General features: G+C 37.5%; 2 protein-coding genes across 7 annotated transcripts in view; both read left to right on the top strand.

The window, feature by feature from the left end:
* Positions 1–27,879, top strand: part of VPS13B (vacuolar protein sorting 13 homolog B) — a 770,530-nt gene that overhangs the window by 521,062 nt on the left and 221,589 nt on the right. Inside the window, exon 34 of one of the 6 annotated variants that reach the window (XM_044245214.1) lies at positions 7,150–7,269. The exons of the other annotated variants lie outside the window; for them this stretch is intronic. Coding sequence (XP_044101149.1) covers positions 7,150–7,191 — 42 coding nt within the window. The 3' untranslated portion in view covers positions 7,192–7,269. Of the gene's footprint in view, positions 1–7,149; positions 7,270–27,879 lie in introns of those variants that run through there. 6 annotated transcript variants of the gene reach the window in all.
* On the top strand, positions 13,352–15,323 carry LOC122904399 (sulfite oxidase, mitochondrial-like). The gene is given in 5 exon segments (XM_044245218.1): positions 13,352–13,828; positions 13,831–14,211; positions 14,214–14,284; positions 14,286–14,740; positions 14,742–15,323. Coding segments are annotated over 5 exon segments (1,623 nt in total). The 5' UTR covers positions 13,352–13,398; the 3' UTR covers positions 15,028–15,323.

The following is a 27,879-nucleotide window of genomic DNA, read 5'->3' as shown; positions in this document are numbered from 1 at the left end:
TATTCAAAAACCTTCAATTCTTTCCCTTTGCCTCTTGAATTAAATAAGAACTCAGCCTAAAACTCAAGGCTCTAACTTCTCTCTCTTGTTTTATCTTTTTTACACAGAAATCTGTGTGGTTTTCATCTGGGTAAGGATACAGATGTTGGAAATACTTGAGGTTGTCAGGATTTCTGAGGATCCACAATCGGCATTTAGAGTGTTCGTGGCAGGGATGCTCAGTGTCTTTCCATGAGCATAACAGCCTCAACACAAAGTCTCGCTCAAATGTGGGTAGTCAACCTGTTGTACCTCCTGATCCCTGAACATACTCCTGATTTTCCTATCATCATTTCTTTATCTTGCCATTTATTTGACTTTTTCTACCTCTCCTCCTAAATCTAAGGTGTTTGCCATTTTATCTAGACTTCAAGGCCAAGTTTAAATATCACTTATACTCCCAGATCCCTCCAGTTTCTACATGAACCACTCTTATATTTTTTTAATGTTTACTTCTTAAATCTCTTTTCATACCTGTTTGCAATTATTTTTAGTGAAGGGGGTATTTACTACCCTGCAGCCTTTTTTGAAGGAAGGCTCGAAGTCTGATTTGATCTTTGAAGGTCCCAAAATGTATAGCACTGTCTGTTACACCTTGCATTTATTTTTGAAGGATAAAGACCCAATCTTTAATTTTTTGGTAATAAACATGATCTTATTCAGCTCAGCATTGCTGGTGCCTCAGATAGTGCCAGGCCAATAATGGGTTATAAACTCATGTTTTTTTAAATCAGTGTTCTCATCTTAACAGACTGAGTATTTTTGAGAAACATATAGCAGTATTATTTGTTTGTTTAACTTGTTTACATTCTTATTCATCTGTCCATTTGCTTATCATCTGCTTCATTCAACAAGACTGAAAATGCTGTCAGCAGCATCTCTACTTCACTCTGCACTTCAAGCAGAAGACAGCATAATTCCTTTTATGTACCAAGTGCTTAATATGTTTTATTAAATGGACCGATTGGGAGCCTAGAGGATAAGTGAAAGGTGTAGATGTTTTCATGCCTTCATACTTTTTGGTGGTAAAGAATCATAGATGTGCAAGCACTTCAGAACCTGCACGATAGGTTCTATAAATGTAAAGCTGGATAGGTACAGTTTATTTTAATATGTTGGCACCCTATCAAAGTGTAGATACTCTGAACAAGCCATTTTGTGTCCTAGAGACAAAGACCCCCCAAAAGTATTGGTTTTTCTTTATGGGAGTGGGAGCTTCTTAGTACTTACTTAATTTCTACTGCTCCTCAATTAAATAAAAAATAAACTAAATGACAAATTCAGGGATACATAAATATACACTAAGATATTACTTGTAGCCTGCGTAGACTAATTTGATTTCACTAGAGAAAAATAACTGCATAAAAAATCTTTTATCTTATTTTAAATTGTTACTCTTTTAAAAAGGTTTCACTATGAGAAGGAAGCTTCATGGGTTGTGGTGATTTTAATCTGAGTGTGACATGGGGATTTGGACTTGATCCAGATCATTTAAAAATAGCTCTACAGGGGCACCTGGGTGGCTCAGTGGGTTAAGCCTCTGCCTTTGGCTCAGGTCATGATCTCAGGGTCCTGGGATTGAGCCCTGTATCTGGCTGGCTGCTCAGCAGGGAGCCTGCTTCCCCTCTCTCTCTGCCTGCTGCTCTGCCTACTTGTGATCTCTCTTTCTGTGTCAAATATATAAATAAAATCTTTAAAAAGTTTTTTTAAAAATAGCTCTACATTATTTGATTATTTAAAATGGAATTTTATGCTTTCATTATTTGGATTAAATATAAATTTATTTTATTTTGTATCATACTAAAGTGATAATGTAGAAAAGAAGGCAGATGCCTTTTACCAAGTTTCATTGTAAAATTTTGCTGCAAAAATCATCGTCAGGACATTTTTCAAATCTATTTAAATTTGCCTTTGTCTCACTGCAATAATTGAACATTATATTAGTAACTATTATTGTTTGTCATCTTCTAAATGCGGTGATACACATAGTACAAAAAGCATAGAATGCTCAGAAAAGCTGGGTTCAAATTCTAGCACTACCATTTAATGTCTTTGAAAGGTAGACATACTTTTTATTTCCCTGAGCCTCTTTCCTCATCTGTAAATTTGGACTAATACTCCTTAATTCTTAATATTATTGTGAAGCCTAGATGATGATATGTGATTGAAAAATTAGGTTCAGTTCTTAGTAGATAACCTTCAGATGTTGTAGTATTTGTGACTGCTAGAATTTGCTACCATAGGGTAGTCTGTAAGTTTTTTTTAAAGAGTTTATTTCTTTAATAAGGAAAACTGCATACTTACATGTGTCTTAATGATTTATATTTGATAATTTACTAAATTTCCTTTGGACTTTTCTGAAAATCTAAACTGAATTGAAACTTACACACTGTGATATTATGGAAGTAAATCTGAAACAAGCGTCAGAGAAATTGCTGTAAAATTTGCTTTGGCATGCCACTAATGGTAGAATCTTGGTCAAGTTATTTGTGCATTGTGGGCTTTAGTTTCCTCCAGTGTAAAATGGGAGAGTTAGGGCAAGTGAGTGGGAGTAAATAAATTAAAACCTCTTTCAGTTCTAGAATTCGTTGATTATTTTTGGAATATTATTATTCTGATTCATTCTGAAGGTCCAGCTTCTTTTCAGTTTTTTATTGTTCATGTTTTTTTATTGATGCTAACATATGTTATATAATATGTTACATATATACAAATGTGTGTAAATGGATGTTTTCTAAACATGATGATAATCACCAGGGATGTTCATGAAAACTACTTAAGAATCTCTAGAAATTCTGATTCAGTACATTTAGAGAAGGTCACAGGAATCAGTACTTTAATGTGTCCCAGGTAATTCTTATCAACCAACTTTGAATTGCTGTGATATTTTACTTTATTTGATCTAAAAGCTAATTTCTGCTCTGTTTTGGGGAGAGGAAGAGTGAATATGCCGCTTGGATGCTGAGATCCAGCAGCCTGTGGAATTTTATTTTATTTTATTTTGTTCAACACCCAAAACCAGTATTACACTATATGTTAATGAACTAGAATTTAAATAAAAACTTGAAAAACAAAACTGCTATGAAAAAGAAACAGTCTCTGCAGTAGCCAAAGTGGAGGAAAGACATAAAAATGATAATGCTAGCAGACTTGTTGGAAATGCAAACCAAAAGAGAGTGGAATAGCATCTTTGAAATATAGGAAAACAAAACATGTCAACCTAAAATTCTGTATCCAGAAAAAATATATTTTAAAACCTGAGAAAAAATCATAATTTCTCTCAGAAATACTAAAGCTGAAATAATTCATCACCAGGAGACCCACATAACAAGGAATGTTAAGGGGACTTCTTTAGACAAATGGAAAATGATAATAGGTAGATATCTGCCTCTACACAAAAGAATGAAATCATTGGATATAATTATGTGAGTAACTGTAAAAGGCTTTTTTATGTCACTTTTTAAAAATGGAAGTATGCTTGATATACAATATTATGTTAGTTTTAGGTGTACAATAGTAATTTGATAGTTACATATATGACAAAATGCTTACCATAAAAATGTGGTTACCATCTGTCACTAAAGAAAGTTTTTACAGTATTATTGTTCCTTATGCTATACTTTTAATCCTTCTGACTTATTTATTTTATAATTTGAATTTTATACATCCTAATCCCTTTCACCTGTTTTACCCATCCCCTACCCCTCCCCCCTCTGAAAAGGACCAGTTTGTTCTCTGCATTTGTAAGGCTATTTCTGTCTTGTTCGTTCATTTGCTTTGTTCTTTAGATTCCACATATAAGTGAAATTATATGGTATTTCTTTTTCTTTATGACTTATTTCACTTCTAGATTTACCCATATTATCACAAATGCAAGATTTCGTTCTTCCTATGGCTGAGTAATATTTCATTATTTTATATATAGCACATCTTCTTTATCCATTCATCTATCAATGGACATTTAAGTTTGCTTTCCTATCTTGGCTATTATAAATAATGCTGCAATAAATATAGGTATGCATGTAAATCTTTTCAAATTAGTGTTTTTGTTTTCATCCAGGAAATACCCCAGAAGTGGAATTACTGGTCTCATGGTATTTCTGTCTTTAACTTTTTGAGTAACCCCCATACTGTTTTCCACAATGGCTGCACCAATTTATATTCCCACCAACATCCTTGCCAACACTTATTATTTATTTTATTGATAACTAGCCTTTCTGACTGTGACGTGATTTCTCATTGTGGTTATGATTTGCATTTTCCTAAAGATTAGTGATTTTGAGTACCTTTTCAAGTGTCTTCAGGCCACTTGGGAAAATGTCTGTGTAGTTTCTCTATCCATTACTTAACTGGATTGTTTGTAGAATTTTTGCTGTTGAGTTAAATGAGTTTGGTTTTTTTTTTTAAATTTTGGGGGTATTAATCCCTTATCTTTTCCCAATCCATAAGTTGCCTTTTTGGTTTATGGATGGTTTCCTTCACAGTGCAAAAGCTATTTAGTTTGATATAGTACCAATTGCTTAGTTTTGCTGTGTTTCTCTTATCTGAGGAGACAGATTCAGAAAAATATTTAAGGCTAATGTTCAAGGTATGACTATTTTCTTTTAGGAGTCTAATGGTTTCAAGTCTTGTATTTAATCCGTTTTGAGTTTCTTTTTGTATATGGTATAAGAAGGTGGTCCCACTTCATTCTCTTGCATCTAGCTCTCCTGTTTTTCTAACACCATTAAATGAAGGAACTTTCTTTCCCCCATTGCCCTGATTGTTTCTTCTTGCCTTCGTTGTCATAGATTAATTGACCATGTAAGTATGGGTTTATTTCTGGGCTCTCTATTCTGCTTCATTGATCTATTTGTCTAATTTTGTGCTTGTTCCATATTGTTTTGGTTACTACAGATTGGAAGCATAACCTGAAACCTGGGATTGTAATACGTTACGTTCAGTTTGTCCTTTCTCAAGATTGCTTTGACTACTTAGGGTCTTTTGTGGTTCCACACAAATTTTAGAACTATTTGTTCTAGTTCTGTGAAAAGTGCCATTGATATTTTGAGAGAGATTACATTGAATCTCTATAGATTATTTTAAGTAGTGTGGACATTTTAATAATACTAAATTTCCAGTCCATGGACATGATATGTGTTTCCATTTTTTTGAGTTGTCTTCAATTTCTTTCATTAAATTTCTTATAATTTTCAGAGTACAGGTCTTTCACCTCCTTGGTTAAATTTATCCTTGGGTATTTCATTCTTTTTTTTTTCCCAATTTATTTATTTTCAGAAAAACAGTATTCATTATTTTTTCACCACACCCAGTGCTCCATGCAAGCTGTGCCCTCTATAATACCCACCACCTGGTACCCCAACCTCCCACCCCCCGCCACTTCAAACCCCTCAGACTGTTTTTCAGAGTCCATAGTCTCTCATGGTTCACCTCCCCTTCCAATTTACCCAAATTCCCTACTACTCTCTAACGCCCCTTGTCCTCCATGCTACTGGTTATGCTCCACAAATGAGTGAAACCATATGATAATTGACTCTCTCTGCTTGACTGATTTCACTCAGCATAATCTCTTCCAGTCCCATCCATGTTGCTACAAAAGTTGGATATTCGTCCTTTCTGATGGAGGCATAATACTCCATAGTGTGTATGGACCACATCTTCCTTATCCATTCGTCCGTTGAAGGGCATCTTGGTTCTTTCCATAGTTTGGCGACTGTGGCCATTTCTGCTATAAACATTGGGGTACAGATGGCCCTTCTTTTCACGACATCTGTATCTTTGGGGTAAATACCCAGGAGTGCAATTGCAGGGTCATAGGGAAGCTCTATTTTTAATTTCTTGAGGAATCTCCACACTGTTCTCCAAAGAGGCTGCACCAACTTGCATTCCCACCAACAGTGTAAGAGGGTTCCCCTTTCTCCACATCCTCTCCAACACATGTTGTTTCCTGTCTTGTTAATTTTGGCCATTCTAACTGGTGTAAGGTGATATCTCAATGTGGTTTTAATTTAAATCTCCCTGAGGGCTAATGATGATGAGCATTTTTTCATGTGTCTGATAGCCATTTGTATGTCTTGATTGGAGAAGTGTCTGTTCATATCTTCTGCCCATTTTTTGATATGATTGCGTGTTTCGTGTGGGTTGAGTTTGAGGAGTTCATTATAGATCCTGGATATCAACCTTTTGTCTGTACTGTCATTTGCAAATATCTTCTCCCATTCCGTGGGTTGCCTCTTTGTTTTTTTGACTGTTTCCTTTGCTGTGCAGAAGCTTTTGATTTTGATGAAGTCCCAGAAGTTTATTTTCGCTTTTGTTTCCTTTGCCTTTGGAGACGTATCTTGAAAGAAGTTGCTGTGGCTGATATCAAAGAGATTACTGCCTATGTTCTCCTCTAAGATTCTGATAGATTCCTGTCTCACGTTGAGGTCTTTTATCCATTTTGAGTTGATCTTTGTGTTCTTTTTAACTCAATTGTAAGTGGCATTATTTTCTTAATTTCCCTTTCTGCTACCTTGTTTTTAGTGTATAGAAATGCAACCAATTTTCATATATTAATTATGTATCCTGGAACTTTACTGAATTCATTTATTAGTTCTAATAGTTTCTTGATGGAGTGTTTAGGGGTTGTTTATATATAGTATCACATCATTTGTAAATAGTAGCAGTTTTACTGCTTCCGCATGGGATACTTTACAATGTGGATGCCTTTTACTTTATTCTATTTTATTTTAGATCTTTATTTAAAATAAAGTTATAGTTAACATATGGTTCCTTTTTTTTTTTCTTTTTTTTTTTTGGTCTAATTGCTGTGGTGCTGTGGCTAGGACTTCTAGTACTATCTTGAATAAAAGTGACAGGAGTGGGTATCCTTGTCTCCCTGATCTTAAAGGAAGACCTTTTAGCTTTTCACCATTAAGTATATTCTTAGCTGTGGGATTTTTCATAATGACCTTTGTTGCAATATGTTCCTTCTAAATCCACATTGTTGTAAGTTTTTATCATGAATAGATGTTGAATTTTGTCAAATGCGTTTTCTACATCTAATGAGATGATTATATGATTTTTATCTTTCATTTTCTTCATTCAAGTTATCACTTGATTTGTTTGCAGATATTAAACCATCCTTGCATCCCTGGAAAAAATGACACTTGATCCTGATGGATGGTCCTTTTAATGTATTGAACCCGGCTTGCTAATATTTTATTGAGGATTTTTGCATCTGTGTTAATCAGGGATATTGGCTTATAATTTTCTTTTTTTTTTTTTGGTAGTTTTTTTGTTTTTGATTTGTTTTGTTTTTTGTTTTTTGTTTTTGGTCTGGTTTTGGTATCGGGGTGGTGCTGACCTCATAATGATTTTGGAAGGATTCATTTGTCTTCAGTTTTTTGGAGCAGGTTGAAAAGGATGGGTATTAGCTCTTCTTTAAATGTTTGGTAGAATTTACCTGTGAAGCCTTCTGGTCCTGGACTTTTGTTTGTTGGTAGTTTTTCTATTACCAATTCTGTGACATTATTAATAATCAGTTTGTTTAGATTTTCTATTTCTTCCTGATTCAGTTTTGAAAGATTGTATATTTCTAGAAATTTATCCAGTTCTTCAGATTATCCAATTTTTAATATAAAATTTTTTGTAGTGGTCTCATAATCCTTTATAGTTCTGTGGTGTTGGTTGTAACTTCTTTTCATTTCTGATTTTATTTGAATCTTCTCTCTTTTCTTGATGATTCTGGCTTAAGTTTTATCATTTTTGTTTATGTTTTCAAAGAATCAGCTGTTACTTTCACTGATCTTTTCTATTGTCTTTTTGGTCTCTATGTCATTTATTTTTGCTCTGACCTTTATTATTTCCTTCCTTCTACTCATATTGTTCTTCTTTTTCTAGCTTCTTTAGGTATAAGGTTATATCGTGTATTTGAGATTTTTCTTGTTTCTTCAGGTGACTATGAACTTTCCTTTTGGAAACTGCTTTTGCTGCATCCCAAAGATTTTGAACTGTTGTATTTCCATTTCCATATATCTCTAAGTTGTTTTTAAATTTCCTCTTTGGTTTCATGTTTGACCATTTGGTGTTTTTTTTTTTTTTAAGATTTTATTTATTTATTTGACAGACAAAGATCACAAGTAGGCAGAGAGGCAGGCAGAGAGAGAGGAGGAAGCAGGGTCCCTGCCAAGCAGAGAGCCCGACTCGGGACCCGATCCCAGGACCCTGGGATCATGACCCGAGCCGAAGGCAGAGGCTTCAACCCACTGAGCCACCCAGGCACCCCCATTTGGTGGTTTTGTATCTTACTGTTTAGCATCCACTTATTTGTTTCTTTCACTTTTTTTTTTCTTTGTTTTTGTTCTTATAGAGTAGGGGGTGCAGAGGGAGAGAAAGAATTTTAATTAGGCTTCATATCCAGTACAGAGCTCGATTTCACAACCCTGAGATTATGATCTGAGGCAAAATCAGGAGTCAGACACTTAACCAGCTTAGCACCCAGGCACCCCATCCTGATGTTTTTAGATGGAATGTTCTGTATATATCTGTTAAGTTCATTTGATTTAGTGTGTTGCTCAAAGACGCTGTTCCTCATTGATTTTCTATTTGGATGATCTAGTCCATTGATGTAAGTAAGTGTCAAAGTGTCAAAGTCCCCTACTATTATGATATTGCTGTCTATTCCTTCCTTTACTTTCCCCTCACTTTAGAAGTCTCTCTCAATGACAACTGACTGAAGCTAAAATAAATAAAATAAAATAAAATAATAACAGTGTAGTAGGGGTTTATAACACATATGGAAGGGATAATACATTACATTCTGTTCAGTACATTACACAATTGATTATTACATTTTTGTACAATGTACAAAAGCTGACAGAGGAGGAATCAAAGTGCACTGTTACAAGGTTCTCAACTATAAGCAAAGTAGTATAATATTATTCTGATAAGTTAATTTTTAAAATAATTTCAACAGATACAAAAAGCAGTTGAAAATCATAAATTTAACAACTCAGATGGGTAAATTAATTTGGAGCTAAGAATTGTATCTCTCTGTATTTCAAAAATAATTCCTCACATATTTGTTTGATCTACTTTAAGATTAGAAATGGAGGATGATTGTCTGAGATACCTACAAATAACATTGCTTTGAAATAGTATAACCTAGATTTTTTATTCATACATAGCCTGCTCTGGATTGAGTTGAGTATAACTCTTAAAAGAAACAAAAGGACAACATGAGCCTGTACTTAGACATCCATCACACTGAAAGATTTATAAACAACTTTTCTACCCTCATTTCTAGGCTTTATTGTTTTAAGAAGGCCAAGTGAATAAATAGTGCCTGCCCCAGCTCCAACTAAATTGTTAAGCAGAAGAAATGTGTTGTCCATTCCCTCTCTTCTCCCACTTTTGTTGGCTACCAACTATATATCCAGCCCTGGCTACTGATCCATGATCTCTGAGCTATTGCATGTGTTATTTTTTGATACCCTGTTTCTCCAAAAAAGTAGGCATTTTAGTAAGCTACACTTTGCTTTCTAAAATAATAAATAATAGCTTTAATATTAATATTAAATTCTGTGACATTTTGGCAATTATTTTAGCATTATTTCTTGTTTAATAGTGACTTATTAAAAAAAAGAAAAAGAAAACTCACACCAGTGTGCAGTAGCAAGCATACCGTGTTTCCTTAATCATTCCTTACATGTGTGTTTCATGAATCTGCAATCCTTTGCTATGTAGAGCAATCCCATGGATTTTCAGGTTGGGAAACTATACCCTAGAAAGGCAGATATCAAGGGTAGTCCAGTAAAGCTAGTACTAGAACTTGGGTCGGCTGACTTCTAGTTTAATTAAATTCTTTTTTTTTATATTAATTTATTTATTTTCAACATAACAGTATTCATTATTTTTTCACCACACCCAGTGCTCCATGCAAGCCGTGCCCTCTATAATACCCACCACCTGGTACCCCAACCTCCCACCCCCCCCGCCACTTCAAACCCCTCAGATTGTTTTTCAGAGTCCATAGTCTCTCATGATTCACCTCCCCTTCCAATTTCCCCCAACTTCCTTCTCCTCTCTAACTCCCCATGTCCTCCATGCTATTTGTTATGCTCCACAAATAAGTGAAACCATATGATAATTGACTCTCTCTGCTTGACTTATTTCACTCAGCATAATCTCTTTGAGTCCCGTCCATGTTGCTACAAAAGTTGGGTATTCATCCTTTCTGATGGAGGCATAATATTCCATAGTGTATATGGACCACATCTTCCTTATCCATTCGTCCGTTGAAGGGCATCTTGGTTCTTTCCACAGTTTGGCGACCGTGGCCATTGCTGCTATAAACATTGGGGTACAGATGGCCCTTCTTTTCACTCCATCTGTATCTTTGGGGTAAATACCCAGGAGTGAAATTGCAGGGTCATAGGGAAGTTCTATTTTTAATTTTTTGAGGAATCTCCACACTGTTCTCCAAAGAGGCTGCACCAACTTGCATTCCCACCAACAGTGTAAGAGGGTTCCCCTTTCTCCACATCCCCTCCAACACATGTTGTTTCCTGTCTTGTTAATTTTGGCCATTCTAACTGGTGTAAGGTGATATCTCAATGTGGTTTTAATTTGAATCTCCCTGAGGGCATCCCTGATGACGAGCATTTTTTCATGTGTCTGATAGCCATTTGTATTTCTTGATTGGAGAAGTGTCTGTTCATATCTTCTGCCCATTTTTTGATATGATTGCCTGTTTTGTGTGTGTTGAGTTTGAGGAGTTCATTATAGATCCTGGATATCAACTTTTTGTCTGTACTGTCATTTTCAAATATTTTCTCCCATTCCGTGGGTTGCCTCTTTGTTTTTTTGACTGTTTCCTTTGCTGTGCAGAAGCTTTTGATTTTGATGAAGTCCCAAAAGTTTATTTTCGCTTTTGTTTCCTTTGTCTTTGGAGACGTATCTTGAAAGAAGTTGCTGTGGCTAATATCGAAAAGGTTACTGCCTATGTTCTCCTCCAGGATTCTGATGGATTCCTGTCTCACGTTGAGGTCTTTTATCCAAGCAAATATCATTCTCAATAGGAAAAAGCTTGCAGCCTTCCCGTTGAGATCAGGAACAAGACAAGGATGCCCACTTTCACCACTCTTGTTCAACATAGTATTAGAAGTCCTAGCTACAGCAATCAGACAACAAAGAGAAATAAAAGGTATCCAAATTGGCAATGAAGAAGTCAAACTCTCTCTATTCACAGATGACATGATTCTTTATATGGAAAACCCAAAAGACTCCACCCAATTCAGCAACGTGGCAGGATACAAAGTCAATGTGCAGAAATCAGTGGCTTTCTTATACATTAACAATGAAAATACAGAAAGGGAAATTAGAGAATTGATTCCATTTACTATAGCACCAAGAACCATAAGATACCTGGGAATAAACCTAACCAAAGAGGTAAATGATCTGTACTTGAGGAACTACAGAACACTCATGAAAGAAATTGAAGAAGACACAAAAAGATGGAAGACCATTTCATGCTCTTGGATCGGAAGAATAAGCATTGTTAAAATGTCTATACTGCAATCTATAGACAATCTATACTTTGAATGCCATTCCAATCAAAATTCCACCAGTATTCTTCAAAGAGCTGGAACAAATAATCCAAAAATTTGTATGGAATCAGAAGAGACCCCGAATTGCTAAGGAAATGTTGATAAACAAAAATAAAATGGGGGGCATCATGTTACCTGATTTCAAGCTTTATTACAAAGCTGTGATCACCAAGACAGCATGGTACTGGCATAAAAACAGACACATAGACCAGTGGAACAGAGTAGAGAGCCTAGATAGATATGGACCCTCAACTCTATGGTCAATTAATCTTCGACAAAACAGGAAAAAATATACAGTGGAAAAAAGACAGTCTCTTCAATAAATGGTGCTGGGAAAACTGGACAGCTATATGTAGAAGAATGAATCTCGACCATTTTCTTACACTGTACACAAAGATAAACTCAAAATAGTTTAATTAAATTCTTAAGAGTAAAAGGTAAAGTGTTGGGATTTGGTGACAAAGTGGTAGTCTCTGTGTGGGGTACTGCTGGCAAGAACTCATCCATGCTTTTAACCTTTTAACCTGAATTCCTTTAAAGGAATTCAGTCCTTTATAATCTTTGATAGAAATGTAAGGACTGTTCTTTAAGGAGGACCTGGGATTTCTGTGCATGAATAGCCTCAGGAAACTGCTGTTGCTGCTGCTAACTCCAACCCCAGAATGAAGTTGCACAGAGTATTTACTAACCACAGCTTCCCCAACTCAGTGAATATAATCCTTAACTGTGTTCTCTTTTAGCTGTTTAGGTTTTTTTGTTGTTATTAATTTTGTTTTAAAGTATCATTCTTCTGACTGATTTTCCCAATCAGCTATGTTATCTATGACCACAAATAACAGAACAACCAAAAATATTGCACAGTAAGGAAATTTATTGGCTGTTATAACTTGGACTTCAGACTTAGAGTACACCTGAGAGTTATCTCACTCTAATACAGTTTCCTTTCTCTTGACTTCCTCTGCTACACTCTCGGCTTCATTCTTGGACTGTTCTCCTCATAGTCGCACTATAGCTATAATAGTTGTATCTGTACTTCCATGCATCCAGTTGTTTCACAAAGCTCTCTGTAGGGGTGAGGAAGGTTTTCCCCAGAGGTCCTGAGGAAACTTCTTCCCATGAATTATTAGACCAAATTGGGTCACATGCCCATTCCTGAAACAAGCCCTGTGATTTAGGAAGTACCCTGTCTGAATAGCTTCAGCCTGTATTTCCGAACTAATCACAGTAAAGGGACTTGTTGTGCCCCTGAAAACTGGAGGTGAGGTTGGGGTTTGGGAGGTGAAAAATTAGATTTCTCTTAGACTAGGGGAAATTAAACTATGTTGATGGGCAGGTAACCAATAATGTCTGCCTCAGTTGTTTTGTTTTGTTTTGTTTTGTTCCTCTTTTGGCATTTAGGATCAGTATGGAATATTAGAGACTATTAGTTTGGGCTTAAGTCTAGCTTTCAGAGAGCTGCTATGGCACTTAGCCATGTTCCTTAACTCTGTAAGCCTCGGCTTCCCTAGAGGAATTTTGTAGGGATTAAAAATACAGTCTGAGGGGTTTGAAGTGGCGGGGGGGTGAGAGGTTGGGGTACCAGGTGGTGGGTATTATAGAGGGCACAGCTTGCATGGAGCACTGGGTGTGGTGAAAAAATAATGAATACTGTTTTTCTGAAAATAAATAAATTGGGGAAAAAAAAAATAATGTAGGTGCCCAGTCGTCTGGAGCCAGGTGGGTAAAGCAGCCGCCAAGTGGACCGAGAGGACGCCGAACCGGGTCTGCCACAATGCTGCTGCACAGGGCTGTGATCCCATGTCTCCGACAGGCCTGCAGGCTCCAATCAGTCCCCTCAAGGCTCTGCATTCGGGCCTGCTCTACAAATGATTCACTTCAGCCCCAGTGCCCCAGCTTTGCCTTCTCTGGTGCTAACTCCAGCACTAGGGGATGGAGAGTCATGGGGACTCTGCTAGGTCTCGGTGCAGTGTTGGCCTATCATGACCACTGGTGCAGGGCTGCTGAGAAGTCACCACACATATATACCAGAGAGGAAGTGAAATCTCACAGCAGCCTTGAGACTAGGATCTGGGTAACTCTGGGCTGTGAGGTGTTTGATGTTACAGAATTTGTGGATCTACACCCAGGGGGACCATCAAAGCTGATGCTAGCAGCAGGTGGTCCTTTAGAGCCTTTCTGGGCCCTCCGCGCTGTTCATGACCAGCCCATGTGCGTGAGATACTGGCTCAGTATAAAGTTGGGGAGCTGAGTTCTGAAGACAAAGCACCCTCCACCTTGAAGACCTCTGACCCTTACGCTGATGATCCTGTACGTCACCCAGCCCTGAAGGTCAATAGCCAACGCCCCTTTAATGCAGAGCCTCCCCCTGAACTGCTGACAGAAAACTATATCACACCTAACCCTATCTTCTTCACCCGGAACCATCTGCCTGTACCTAACCTGGAACCAGAAACCTATCGCCTGCATGTAGTAGGGACACCTGGGTGTCAGTCACTGTCCCTATCCCTGGATGACTTGTACCAGTTCCCCAAGCACGAGGTCACGGTCACTCTTCAGTGCGCTGGAAACCGACGCTCTGAGATGAGTTCAAAGAAGTAAAAGGTCTGGAGTGGAATGCAGGGGCCATTAGCACTGCACGCTGGGCTGGGGCACGCCTCTTGTGATGTTTTAGCCAAGGCTGGTCACCAACTCCGTGAAACTGAGGCCCACGTCTGCTTTGAGGGACTGGACTCAGACCCCACAGGGACTGCGTATGGAGCATCCATCCCTCTGGCTCGGGCCATGGACCCTGAAGCTGAGGTCCTGCTGGCATATGAGATGAATGGGCAGCCCCTGCCTTGTGACCATGGCTTCCCTGTACGGGTGGTGGTTCCTGGTGTGGTGGGTGCCCGCCATGTCAAATGGCTGGGCAAAGTGAGCGTGGAACCAGAGGAAAGTTACAGTCACTGGCAGCGACGGGATTACGAATGTTTCTCTCCTTCTGTGGACTGGGACACAGTAGATTTTGACTCCGCTCCATCTATTCAGGAACTTCCTGTCCAGTCAGCCATCACAGAGCCCCAGGATGGGGAGACCGTACAATCAGGGGAGGTGACTATCAAGGGCTATGCATGGTGGTGGTGGGAGGGCTATAGTCAGGGTGGATGTGTCTCTGGATGGGGGCCTAACCTGGCAAGTGGCTGAGCTGAATGGAGAGGAACAGCGTCCCCGGAAGGCCTGGGCCTGGAGGTTATGGCAGCTACAAGCGCCTGTGCCAGCTGGGAAAAATGAATTGAACATTGTTTGTAAGGCTGTAGATGATAGCTACAATGTGCAGCCAGACTCAGTGGCCCCAATCTGGAACCTGCGAGGTGTGCTCAGCAATGTCTGGCACCGTGTCCACGTCCGTGTCACCCCATGAAAAGGTGAAGTGGAATTACCTACTCCCAGAATCATTTTCTCAACCCCTTCCATAACCATCCTTTTCCCTCATTACCACAGAAAAACCTTTCCTTTCATCATCACTTCTTGGATCACAACCTTGTCCTATGCCTTCCTAAACCACACATAGATACATGCATTGCACATTTCCAAGCAGGCATCAGCTCTCCTTTGACACTATGTTGCATAACTCCTATTGTGCCCCTTGTTGAGAGCTGTTGGGGCTAGAAGGGGGGGAAATTCTGTAAACAAGCACTCTTCCTACCCAACCTCCACTGCTAATGTATACCACCACTTTATTCTACTCCTCTTCTTGGGAGTTTTCAGAGAATGTGGATACATGTAAGAAAAGTGTATATTCAACTTTCTACTTTCTACTTTCCACTTTCTGGGTTGCCAGGGAGGCAATCCTGGTGAAATCCTACCCCTTTATAGTTCCACTTTTCTAAATACATAATAAAGTGTTTTAAGTCTAAAAAAAAAAAAAAATAATGTAGGTATAGGACTTACCACATAAGAACTCAATAAAGGTATAATTATTAAAATTTTGTTGATTTTCAAAATTATAAATAATCAGTTTATAAAAGTACCTTTTTTTCCCTGCTGAGACCCATTCCATCCCTAGATAGCTATTAAAACAAGTGAACAACAAAAAAATGTTCTTTAGAGAATCTAGGTTGTAGGTATACAGATGCTTACTATAAAATTATTTCATCTTTTTGCATGTTTTAATATTTTCATGGTGACATATTGAGAATAATGAATTTATAAGAATCACAGTGTTGCAATAAAAAACACTAAGGGTGACTCAGAAATACCAAGCCAAAATTCCTTTTCCCAAAACAGCAAAGTGTAATCTAAATGACAATTCAGGTTAATTGCCAGAATGATACTGTCACCTTATATCCCAAGCATTTCATTTCTTTATAAGGAAATGTTTGGCCTGAAATTCTGGGTTTCCTGCCTTGAAATTGCTTGGCATTCATTAACGATTTTTTGTGAGCAGCCCATGACACAAAGGGTTAATGAAGTATATATAAGATCTCACTCCTACAAGAGCTCTGGAGTTAGCCTTTCAGAAATAAAGAAGTGGGAGAATAGGAGAATCAGGAAAATGACTTTTATTAACTCTCTATAATGTATGTTCCAGCAGCTCTGTGGTCACAAGGATGACTATAATCTTCCCAGCCTTGAAAGGATTCACACCTTATGTCAGAATACACCCCCATCAGTAACTAAATGAAGAATGCCCTAATAAAATTGTGTCTGAGAACATAGTGCAGAAAGAATTACTAAAGGATCCTCATCACAGACCCCTTCAGTTAGGGAAAAGTTGTTAAAGCTTGAGAGTATTTACCACAATTTTGTTTAATAACACAGGAATCTGTCCAACGGAACAGCTAACTCATTAAGATTCATAAGAAACCTTCACCTCCCAAAACTGGGCACCTACCCTCTTTTGTCAGCAAAATTCCCAGTCTCTCTCCATATGATCATATGGTTGAGTAAGATTACTTGCATACTGTCTCTTCTCCATAAATAAGAATAAAAGGCCATCAAGGGCAGGCCAAATTTCTTACAAAATAAATTGACAATAGTCAGGGCCAAGACCTTGACATTAACCCCGCTCCTTCCTCTCCTGCCATGTATCATTGTTCTTGTCTTTCACAGGTCTTCTTAAGAATTGCTTTGCTCAGTCCAGTTGACTCTTCCAATAATGTGTAACATGGCCCACTTTTCATTTCTGTTTCTATTTTATCAGGCTACCTGCTGTTATTTTACCAGGGTTTTTTTGTCCTTTCATTTTCATGTGGATGTTTGGTTGCAGAATCCATTGTAAAAGAATCAATCCTACATAAGATAAATCATTAAGGTAACTTATCTAAACAGCCCTTAGAAGAGCATAGGGTGAAAAGGGTGAAGAAACACCCAGAAAGTTGCTCAGAAATATCGCACCAGTTTGTTAAGAGATCATTCCAAGAACTTCCATCTACCTTCATTCCTTTTTGTAAGATGGAGGGATGCATGAGTGAATAAATGAATGAATGAGCAAAAACAGTAGAAAAGTCATGTGTGAAATCTAATATTGGTATAATTTTTTACAATGCATGGAACTTTTTCACTTACAGAATTTCACACCATCCTATAAAGTAGGTGTATTCTTTATTTTATGTTGTCATCAGTGAGATCCTAAGATGTTAAGGTCTCGTCACAGCTAAGTGAAAGAGCCAAAGTTTGACCTATAGATCCTCATATTCTAATTCTAGAGGCATTTCATCTTGTCCAAATTGTTCTTGAATCTAGGAGACAACAAGCTATGAACACATTTGTTTTGGTAAGTGAAAGACAAGCAGGAACTTCTCTTCATTTCTAATTGGTAGACTAGAATATCCAGCTACTGCAGTGAGAGAAATGTTGGTTCTAATGAATAAATGATATATAAGGTTTCCAATACAATTCTAGCTAGAATATATTTTTATAAAAATATAAAAGGCCATAGACTTCTTTTTAATCTACAAATAAATGCATGATGAGGAGAATGAACTGGGATGGTAATGTGAGGATTGTGGCATTTCACTGTATGAGGTTAATATGTTCAAAATGGAGCTCCTGATCTCTCTCTTCCTTCAGACCTACTCCACCCATAGTCTTTTTTCATATCAGTCATTGACAACTCCCATTTTTCCAGTTGCTAAAGCCAAAATTTATGAAGTCATACTCATCTCTTTTTCTATTATATGTCTATTATACATCATATCTAATGTGTCAGGAAATCCTGTGGGCTCTACCTTCAACATATACCCAGAATTCGACTTCTTACCACCTTTGCTGTTTTGTCCTGGTCTAAGCCATCACGTCTCACCTAGATTACTCAGTATGTAGCTTCCTGACTCATCTTCTTTTTTGCATTCTATTCTCCCTACCTCATATTCTCAAAACCACAGCCAGGGATCCTTTTAAAACTTGAGCTAAATGATCCTGTTGTCCCCTCAAAAGCTTTATTCTCTGGCTCCTGTTTCTCTCAGAGAAAACTTAAAGCCTTTACAACAATGACTTTCCAGGTACTGTATGATCTGGCCCCTCCATTAGTCTCTGACCTCCTCTCCTACTGCCCGCTCCATTGCTTACTCTCCTTCAGCCACACTGGCCCCCTGACTGTTTCTGGAGTATGCCTGGCATGATTTCCACCACCAGGCCTCTGTGGGGACCGTTAGCAGCAGCTGCTTGCTCAAATGTCTCCTCCTTAATGAGGCCTAGCATGACTACTACCCTTTTAAAAATTGTTATCCTTCCTTAGAAATCATGGTGTCCCCTGACTGCTCTTTTCCTCATACCACCTAGAACTCACCAACATACTATATGACTTACTTATTATTGTATTTATTACTTCTACTTCTTAGAATATAGGCTCCACAAGAACAGGTTTTGGGGGGTTGTTTCAATTTGGCTTTTTGTTCACTGACACATCCTCCATGCCTAAAATTGTTGAGCACATAGCAGAAGCTCATATGCTGGTTCTGAAAGTAGTTGATCAACATGATGCCCCATGTGAAAAAAACATCAATAGAAGTTATAGAAGTAAGAGAGAAAAAAGGAAGAAGAAGAAGAAGAGGTAAGAGAGATCAGTAGAGCTGAACAGTTAGTCCAGTTGCAAAACTTCTCAGGTAAAGACTGATGATCTTTGTTTTTCAAGGGAAAGAATAAAGTATGATGTAATTGCTGTGGCTTCTGAAATATTACTTATATAGCACTTGACATGATATTGCTTTCCCAGATTTATATGGGAACCAGATATTTTGCATTCATTCATTCAACAAGGATTTTTCAACATGTCTATATATATATACTATATATATATAGTATATATATACAGTACCCAGGCACTGTATAACTAATTTCAAATTAAAACTTGCAGCAGGTGCAAAGAATATACTTTAGTGTATCTGTATTTAATGTAGGAAAATGAAAGTTTCACTGTTTTATTAGTTTCGGTTGCCAGCATTGCTTGTTTGCATTCCCTCAGCTTTTTGAAAATCAGATACTCTCCACATGCAGGGGTAATCGCACTCACCTATCATCAGTAGGACATATACTTAGACTCATTCTTTTGCAATAATAATGTGAATAGTGGCTCATACTTGTAAGAACGTAAGCCTGAATTAGGGACGTAGGTTATGGCTGTGAACGGAATTTTTTTTTTTTTTTGTATGACTCTAACTTAACTGACCCAATACTAGATGAACTAACTTACCTGAGCAATCTATTATGTGGTCTCATAAGATACAGAAATTGGAAAAGGTCATTAGCCGGTTGTGTCTGTCACGTGGTGGCCAGTGCTTGTTTGATCCTGTTTTTTTAATGCTCTGGACCGCTTAGTTTTTTTGGGTTAAAGCACCATTTCCCTTTTAATGTAGTAAGCACTTTTCCCCCTATAAAATAGCCCATTCTTTGGAACGGAAACAGCATTAGGTCTTTGTAACCTGGGTAGTTTTTAGCACTGGATTGTTTAGTTTATAAAAATATTTGATTTAGACTGAGCTTGTGGCCTGATGATGTTTAGAAGAGTGCCAAAGTGTAACTCATAGAAGATGCCAGTAAAAACCATAGCTGGGAGAGGTGAATAATGATTGCGTCATTTTCCTGGTAGGTGTAACCAGGCCTGAAAATCCATCACTGCCATTTTTTAAATGTGTTCCTAAGAATAAAGTCAGCTGGTATTCTGTGAACTACATTAAGTATCAAAATAAAATATCTGCCAGTGCCTTGAGTCACTGTCCCACTGTCTTTACATTGTTAAGGAAGCTTTGTTTCATCATTGTGTTTTACTGCCAAAAATAGCAGTAATATTTTTCCATGACTTTTAATGAGCATTTTAGTTCCAGTGAAAACCTTGAACATACCAGATTTTTCATTGTGATTTAACTTTCATATCAAGCAAATTCTTATTATCAAACAAGTTCTTGTAAAGTATTTTAAAACTTCAATTCCTAAAATATCCTTTCTTAAATAAAGTCTAAAGACCACAATAGCAGGAAAAAATAAGCACATTTGGTTAAAATAAAATGAAGTCTTATGAGTAACATGCAGTAATCAAGCCAACACAACAGATCAGATTTCCAGACTAATAAGGTACAAATAAAAGATTTTAAGGTTCAAATAAAGTACATTAAAATATATTCAGTGTTCCTTGATTAGTGGAGAGTTTTTCTAGAAATATTGAATATACAGTTTCCTGACCCCTGTTGTGAATGAAATACACTGCAATAATTGATAAAAGTGTATTTGTTTGTCTGCATACATGCCTTTGGCTGTGATAGGAAAATCAGGGCACTGAAATAGATGGAATCAAAAAACCATCTCCTGCTCCTTGAAGAGTACAGGAAGTGTAAGACTAGGAAAGGACAAATAGAATAGAAAGTTGTAAAGTTTTCCGATGAAATAAACACAACACCAGGCTAAGTGGGTGTAAGGCAAGGTTTATTAAAGGTTCTCTCCGGTGAAGTTTCAGGGCCCAGGTGAAGGGGAGCCGAGAAAGTTGCACCGGGAGGAGGTGGGCACCCTCGGGCGAGGTTCCGCAACTCTGGAAAGCAGAGTGGGGGAAGTTGCGCCCAAGGCAGGGAGGAGGGGGCTTTTAAGGGTCTTGGGGCAAGCTCAGGGGTCTTTTGGCAAGTTTCCCTTATTTGGATATCCCGCCTGCTCATCGGGATCCCATTGGTCCACAGGAGCCCGGGGCGGGGGGTCTCAGATTCCTGCTTGGGCCTTTGTTCTCCTGTCCGAGCTCAGGTCTTGTGGCGGGAACTTTCGCCATCTTTAGTAGCCCTTCCTGCCAGCCCAACAAAAGTGAATTACTGGCATCTCATAGATTTGGTTCTGATTAAGTTTGGGAGGCAAGTAGCAAAAGGGAGTAGTGTGACCCCATTTTTTCTTAACCCCTGAGACCTGTAACTTCTCATTCATCCTTCTCTCTCAAAAGGGTGGCATCGTACTAAGGAATGCGGTCTTCACTGGAGAAGAGTATGTGTACAGGTAGAGTTCGAGCATAGAATATAGGACCCTGCCCCATGGTAAAGTCAGTAACCCATGAACACAGACTGCTTCATCCACGAAAGTTCTTGAGAGTATTTCTCTGTGACCTCAACCACATTTACACTTGTTTATAAAAGAATAAGAGTTAGTGAGAGACCCAAATGAAGACTAATTCTTACACTTTTTTTGTTAGTTGGCAAATATTCTCAAAAGCTTTTTTCCCCACGAATCTCACCACAAGTGTGTCTCTTCAAGGTTTATATCATCCTCATTTCACTTTTTTACTTTATATCTGAGGCCAGACCACAAGGAATACTCAAAGAGAGGGTACTGGGAGGAAGCTGACTAGAACCCACAGGAAATCCCATTTCATTCCAGGGCTCTTTGTATGTGACCATATAATTTATCATCTGAACACAAAAATTTGAGAAATAATACTGCATACTATTAATAAATAAAACAACAGATAGGAAAAGAACTGGCTTGGACCATCCCGTACAATGTGGTCATAGAAAGGAAACTCCTACTGCCTTGGCCCCAAACTCTTCACTTTTTCTGTGACTTCTGTTAAATGTCAAGGGGAGATAGAAAAACAATAGAGATAATTAGCAGAAACAAAACTCAGCTGTTTAAAAAGATCAGCAAAAGTGACATGGGGAGTTAGAGAGGAGAAGGGAGTGGGGGAAATTGGAAGGGGAGGTGAATCATGAGAGACTATGGACTCTGAAAAACAATCTGAGGGGTTTGAAGTGACGTGGGGGTGGGAGGTCGGGGTACCAGATGGTGGGTATTATAGAGGGCACGGATTGCATGGAGAACTGGGTGTGGTGAAAAAATAATGATACTGTTATGCTGAAAATAAATAAATGAAAAAAAAAGTGACAAACTCTTAACTAGACTTACGAAGAAAAAGAAGACTCAGATTACTAAAATCTGAAATAAAAGAGGGGATATTAATACCAACTTTATGGAAATAAGAAGCATCACTTACAAAATTAACACAAAATGGATCAAAGATCTAAATGTAAGAGCTAAAACTGTGAAACATAGAAGAAAACATAGGCGTTTATTTTTGTGATCTAAGGATTAGGCAGTGATTTTTCTAAATATATAACACAAAAAGCACAAGCAACCTAATTAGTTAATAGGACTTCATCAAAATTAAGAGAGTATAAAAACAGCCCACATAATGGATGAAAATGTTTTCATATCACCTATCTAGTAAGAGATTTATATCCAGAATGTATAAATAATCCTTACATGTAAATAATAAAAAGACAACCCAGTTATAAAATAGACATTTCTCCAAAGAAAATATAGAGATGGCCAATATATACATGAAAAAAACTATTAGTACCATCAACCATCAGGGAAATGCATATCAGTACCACTATGAGACAATGCCTTACACCCAGTAGGATAGCTATTATCATAAAGACAGATGATAGCAAGTGTTGGTAAAGATGTGGAGAAATTAGAACCTTCATACACTTGGTGAAAATGTAAAATGTTGCAGCTGTTTTGGAAAATGGTCTGGCAGTTCCTCAAAAGATTAAAATAGAGTTATGTATATGTAACCTAACAGTTCTTCTCCTACATATATAATTGATAGAAATGAAAATATATATCCACCCAAAAACTTGTCCCTGAATATTTATAACAGCATTATTCATAATCACAAAAAAGTGGAAGCAACCCAAGTGTCCAACAAGCTAATGAATAAATAAATAAAATGTAGTATATCCGTAAAAGGGAATATTATTCAGCCATAAAAAGGAATAGAGTCTTGACATTTGCATTGACATGGATGGAGCTAGAGAATATTCTGCTAAGTAAAATTGGTCAGTCAGAGGAAGATAAATACCATATGATTTCACTCATATATGGGATTTAAGAAAAAATCAAACTTGGGGAGGGGGAAAAGAAGAAAACCAAGAAACTCTAGAGAATTAACTGATGGTTATCAGAGGAGAGATGGCAGGGGGTGGGTTAAGTAGATGGGGATTAAGGAGGGCATTGAGGTGAGTACCAGGTGTAGGATGGAAGTACTGAATTACTATATTGTATGCCAGAAGCTAATATTACACTGTATGTAAACTGGAATTTAAATAAAAACTTGGAAGAAAAAAAGCATTGATTTGCACACTTTAAATAGATCATATAGCATATCACAATAAAGCATGTATTTAAAAATATGTCAAGCATCTTTTGTGGTTCCATACAAATTTTAGGATTGTTTGTTCTAGTTATGTGAAAAATGCTCTTGATATTTTGATAGCGATTGCATTAAATGTATAGTTTGCTTTGGATAGTATGGATTTTAACAATGTTTTTTCTTCTGATCCATGAGCAGAGAATGTCTTTCCACTTCTTTTTTTCCTCTTCAATTTCTTTCATCAGTGTTTTACAGTTTTCAGAGTACATGTCTTTCACCTCTTTGGTTAAGTATATTCCTAGGATCCTCTTATAATTTGGCCAGTTGCAAATGGGGTTGATCCCTTCATTTCTCTTTCTGCTGCTTTGTTATTGGTGTGTGGAAATGCAACTGATGTCTGTGCATTGATTTTGTATCCTGCGATTTTATTAAATTAGTTGATAAGTTAGAGTTTTTTGGTTGAATCTTTCAGGTTTTCTGTATATATTATGTCATCTGCAAATGGTAAAAGTTTTACTTCTTCCAATTTGGATACCTTTTATTTCTTTTTGTTGTCTGATAACTGTGGCTAGGAATTCCAGTGCTATGTTAAATAGCAGTGATGAAAGTGGCATTCCCTGTCTTGTTCCTGACCATAGAGAAAAAGCTCTCAGTTTTTCCCCCTTTAGGATATTTGCTGTGGGTTGTTCATATATGGTCTTTATTATGTTGAGTAGGTCAACCCTACTTTGTTGAGAGTTCTTATCGTGAATGGAGGTGTACTTTGTCAGATGCTTTTTCTACATCTATTCAGGGAATCATAGGATTCTTATCCTTTTTTTAAATAATGTGTATCACATTGATTGATTTGCAAATATTGAACCACCCTTACAACCCAGAAATAAATTCTACTGATTGCAAATTTGTATGGAACTACAGAAGACCCTGAATAGCCAAAGCAGCATTTAAAAAGAAAAAGCTGGAGGCATTCCAATTCCAGACTTAAGCTATATTACAAAGCTGTAGTGATCAGAGCAGTACTGACACAAAAGTAGACACATTGATCAGTGGAACAGAATAGAAAACCCAGAAATGAACCCATGACTGTATGTTCAATTAATCTTTGACAAAGCAGGCAAGGATATCCAATATGAAAAAGACAGTCTCCAACAAGTAGAGTTTGGAAAACTAAACAACAGTTAGAATGAAACTGGACCACTTTCTTAGACCATACACAAAGATAAATTCCAAATGGATGAAAGATCTAAATGTGAGACAGGAAACCATAAAAATCCTAGAAGAGAACACAGCAGTAACTTCTTTGACATAAGCTGCAGTCAGTTTCTTTCTGGATAAGTCTTCTGACTTATCCAAGAATAGGGAAACAAAAGCAAAAGACTTGGGATTTCATCAAAATAAAAAGCTTCTGCACAGCAAAGGAAATAATCAACAAAACTAAAAAGCAGCCTACTGAATGGGAGAAGATATTTGCAAATGACATATCTGATAAAAGGCTAGTATCCAAAATAGATAAAGAACTTATACAACTCTATACCCCAAAAATGAACAACCCAATTAAAAAATGAATAGAAGACACGAATAGACATTTTTCCAAAGAAGACATCCAGATGGCTAACAGACACATGAAAAGATGCTTAGCATCATTCATCACCAGGGAAATGCAAATCAAAACTACAGTGAAATATTACCTCACACCTATGAGGCTAGAATCAACAATACAAGAAACAACAGGTGTTGGTGAGGGTATAGGGAAAGAGGAACCTTCTTACACTGTTGGTGGAAATGCAAACCTGTGCAGCCACTCTGGAACATAGTATGGAGGTTCCTCAAAAAGTTGAAAATAGAACTACCCTATGATCCAACAGTTATACTACTAGGTATTTACCCAGAGAATACAAAAATACTAATTCATAGGGATACATGTACACGAATGCTTGTAGCAGCATTATCTATAATAGCCAAATTATGAAAACAGCCCAGATGTCCATCAAAAGATGAATGGATAAAGGAGATGTGGCATATATATACAATGGAGTATCAGCCATAAAAAGGAATAAAATCTTGCCATTTGCAATGGCATGGATGGAGCTAGAGAGTATAATGCTAAGCTAAATAAGTCAGTCAGAGAAAGACAATGCCATATGATTTCACTAGAAGGTAGAATGTAAGAAACAATACAGTTGTGCCAAAGGAAAAAAGAGAGATACAGAGGCAAATCAAGAAAGAGACTCTAAACTATGGAGAACAAACTGATGGTTACCAGAATGAGGAGGAGGTAGAGAGAAGGGTAAAATAGGTGATGGGGATTAAGGAGTGCACTTGGTGTGATGAGTGCTAGGTGTTGTATGGAAAGGTTGAATCACTGTATTGTACACCTGAAACTAATATTACACTGCATCTTAACTAACTGAAACTTAAATAAAAACTTTTTAAAAATTATATCAAGGGGTGATTGACCAATAGCAGATCTGAGTTTTGTGGCCCTCAAATCCACATGCTTATCACATTCATGATAAAACCATCCTTGGGCAACTTCGCTTTTATCTGTTTTCCATATTGTGCCTATTGACTACCTGTCCCTCACCCACTACCCCGTCACCCCATAGGATTTTCTTTTCTATGGCTAAAAAGTAGTGTGAAAATCTCTGGAAACAATGAGCTCCAGAACCTCTTCCAGCTCTAAGAAGCATGATTCAGATACATTGAACTGAGAATTTGAATTTGGCCTAGATTACCCTATTTTATAACTCCATGTCAACAAAAGGAAAGCCGTGAACAAAGACAGTTTTTTCCCCCCACATAGTGCACACAGGTGTGACTTAGTGGAAACAGTGGAACTCAGCCAGGTCTGCAGTTCCCTAGTGTAGTGCTCTATCTCCAAGCTCTGCTTCCTGTTCTTGAATACAGTGATTTGCTAAAATAGACACACCTGGTCCCAGCACCTTGAAAATGGATTTTTCCTTTCAGTATTTCAAAATACATTCATGTATTGATGAAGGCATTCTCTGGGAAGCCATCTGTCTGAAATTTGCAGTAATAAAAGCCTTGCTAGTCCTTTAGGTGCTCATAATGGTATCTGTTACTTCATTCCTCTACTCTTTTCTCCTACTTTTTTTTCCTTATTTTTTTTTCATTCATTCATTCATTCACTGACAAGGCATGTGTTTGTGGAGGATCTACTGTGTGCCCACTAGGTATGTAATAGTGAACAAAATTAACTAGTCCCTGAAATTATGGATCTTGCCATCTGGTAGGAAGACATAGTAACAAAAAAAGGTTTAAAATTTTCTGAAATGGAGAGATTGTGATTATGGAGAGATCATAGATTATGATTTTAAAGTGACCTTTGGGGTGCCTGGGTGGCTCAGTGGGTTAAAGCCTCTGCCTTCAGCTCAGATCATGATCTCAGGGGTCCTGGGATTGAGCTCCATATCCGGCTCTCTGCTCAGCAGGGAACCTGCTTCCCCCTCTCTCTCTGCCTGCCCCTCTGCCTTCTTGTGATCTCTCTCTGTCAAATAAATAAAAAATCTTTTTAAAAAAAAATGGACAGTCTAATTAAGAGAGCGAAAGGCTTAAAAGAAAATATCAGTAGAAGGTAAGATATGCTAAGTACCAGATAAATTATATAGTATGTCCTACAGGATTATAGAAGAGAGGAGTTATTGTGGGCTCATAAAGTTAAGGCTACATAGAGGAAATGCCCACTATACCATCTATTATTTAATTTCACATCCCCATGTTGGTCATCTGCTACCTGGGGTCTCTCTGCCCCCAGTCCCTACTCCCACTGCACATTTTGATCACATTAATTTTTCTCAAGCACCACTTGTCATTTATTTACTTGGCAAGTTCTTTTAATGTCCCATTGTATATAGCAGTGTTTCTCAAGTATTAGTGTGCGTAAAATTACTGAGAGTTTGTAATAAATGTAGGTCACCAGGTGTCACCTTCAGGTAAGATACTTTTGGCATGGGGCCTGACAATCTCTATTTTAACAGGTGCCCTAGATTATTTTGACTCCAATGGTCAAAAGACTCTGCTTTCAAGAAGACTGGCAAAAAACCCAAGAATTCCATTTTCTTAACCTAGAATCTTGCTTTATCCTGCCTTTGCAGCCTCATCTTCCACTATTCCCATTAAAATATCTCTTTTATTTGACCTAAATGGGGCATTTCCTTTGCCATACATTTACCCATGCTCTTTCCTATCTTCTGTTTCTTCATTTATGTGGCTCCCTCAGCCTCAGTGTCTTTACTGCCATTTCAACAAGTCTAAATCCTGGTTTCTTTCAGTCTTGGAACAGATGTGTTCTAAAAGCATCTTTAGTAGAGTATCTCTAACCTAGAAGGTAAGCTTCGAGTTTAACTGACCTTTGTGTCAACTCTTTCACGTGGGAACCTAAATAAGCACCTTGCAAATGATTCATTTCAATTTTTTCTTAACTCATTCATTAAATATGTATGGGGTGCCTTCTGTGTACCAAGCACTATTCTGGGTGCTGGTGATAAAGTAGAAAAATAAACATGCAAAAAGTCCTCTGTTTTTATGGACCTTACATTCTAGTGAGACAACTGTAAATATTTTAAAAGTTTTGAGAAGAGTAATCTGGCAGTGTTATATGGAATAGATTAGGAAAGGGAAAGACCAGTG

This window comes from Neovison vison, chromosome 4 (genome assembly GCF_020171115.1).
Source record: "Neovison vison isolate M4711 chromosome 4, ASM_NN_V1, whole genome shotgun sequence".
Classification (NCBI taxonomy): Eukaryota; Metazoa; Chordata; class Mammalia; order Carnivora; family Mustelidae; genus Neogale; species Neogale vison.
The sequence above is the reverse complement of the archived record's forward strand: the minus strand, read 5'-3'. Positions and strand labels throughout refer to the sequence as shown.